This window comes from Lepidothrix coronata, unplaced genomic scaffold, assembly GCF_001604755.1.
Source record: "Lepidothrix coronata isolate B3197 unplaced genomic scaffold, Lepidothrix_coronata-1.0 Scaffold441, whole genome shotgun sequence".
NCBI lineage: Eukaryota > Metazoa > Chordata > Aves > Passeriformes > Pipridae > Lepidothrix > Lepidothrix coronata.
In genome coordinates this window covers 53,195-54,596 of record NW_016690621.1, presented here as the reverse complement: position 1 = coordinate 54,596, position 1,402 = coordinate 53,195, and the positions used below count along the sequence as shown (strand labels likewise).

At 70.1% G+C, this 1,402-nt stretch overlaps 1 protein-coding gene across 1 annotated transcript in view; it reads right to left on the bottom strand.

Moving 5' to 3' along the window:
- TRIM28 (tripartite motif containing 28) overlaps positions 1–1,402 on the bottom strand; it is a 10,361-nt gene that overhangs the window by 4,626 nt on the left and 4,333 nt on the right. Inside the window, exons 5-8 of the mRNA XM_017839608.1 lie at positions 941–1,087; positions 564–678; positions 349–434; positions 49–268 (exon numbers count right to left, since the gene is read on the bottom strand). Of these exons, the coding sequence (XP_017695097.1) occupies positions 49–268; positions 349–434; positions 564–678; positions 941–1,087 (568 nt within the window). The remainder of the gene's footprint in view (positions 1–48; positions 269–348; positions 435–563; positions 679–940; positions 1,088–1,402) is intronic.

Below are 1,402 nucleotides of genomic sequence, written 5' to 3'. Positions count from 1 at the left end.
TGTTCCCTCCCTCCCCCTGTGCCCTCCATGTCCCCCCCACATCCTCACCCAGCTTGGGGGTCTCCGACGGCGGCTCCAGGTGTGGGGGGGACAAGTCAGGACATTCCAAGCCCTCGGTCCCAGAGGGAAACTGAGGCGGGAGGGGGGGGCCCAGAGCCTCCCGCCCAATTGGGGGGGACCCCCAGGAGGCCTCCTGTGCCCCCCCTCCAGCCCTGTTCTGGGGGGGCTGAAAGAGCAGCCTGGGGGTCACCTGCCCGTTGCTCACCACCTGGGGGGGGCAGGGGGTTATCTGGGGGGTAGGGGGCAGCCAGGGGGGTTCCCAAAACACCTCCCAGGCCCCCCAAGTACCTGTGGGGGCGGGGGGGGATCTCGGGGCCTCATGGCAGGGGGGGGGCTCCCAGAGCGGGGCAGGGGCCACTCCGAGATGATGGTGCCTGGGGGGGAGGGGAGGGGTGTCAGGGGGGGTGGGGACACCAGAGACCCCCTGACACCCCCCTTGTCACTTGTCACCCCCCTGGTCCCTCCTGTCCTGTCACCCCCCGTCCCCCCCGGTGTCCCCCTACCGAAGTTCTCGGCACTCTTGGTCCAGGCGGGAAGATCCCACTGGAATTTCAGCTCCCCCGGGGGCTCCTCACGCTCCACCGGGACACGGAGGCTCCGCTGGATCTGGGAATGGATCTGGAAGGACACGGGGGGGGGCACAGGTCACAGGGACACCGAGGGGACACGGGGCAGCACCACGGGGACACGTGGGACAAGGCAGGGACACCCCGGGGACACGTGAGGGGTCTGAGGGTGGGGTTGGGGGGCTTTGGCCCCTCCCCAGGACAGCCCGGTGGGGGTGTCACTGCCCACTCCTCTGTCAGTGGTCCCCAAGTGTCCCCAGGTGCCACCGCGGGGGTCCCTGCCCCTGGGGGGCTCTGGGGGGGCTCAGCCTCACCAGTCTGTGGGAGAGCAGCAGGGCAGTGCCCCGGGAGGTGCCCATGGCCCGGGACACGAAGCACATGACGAGCTCGTGGTGCTTCTGCAGCTCCGACAGCGCCCGGAGCCGCCGCTCCAGCTCCTCCTGCCACGCCTCCGTCACCTTCTGGGGGGACACCGGGGTCACACAGGGCATGGGGACACTGAGGGGACACCAGGGGACAGCAGGGACAGCGCCTGGAGCCGCCGCTCCAGCTCCTCCTGCCACGCCTCCGTCACCTTCTCAGGGGACACTGAGGAGAGCCGGGGGGACAGCAGGGACAGGGAGGGGACATGGAGGGGACAGTCCTGGCCTCAGGGGACAGAAGGGGACAGTGCCACCCTCACCTGGGGAGGCAAGGACAGGGAAGGGACAGTGAGGGGACAGTGCCAGGCCCAGGAGACAGGAGGGGACGGGGGGGGACACAGTGCCACCCTCACC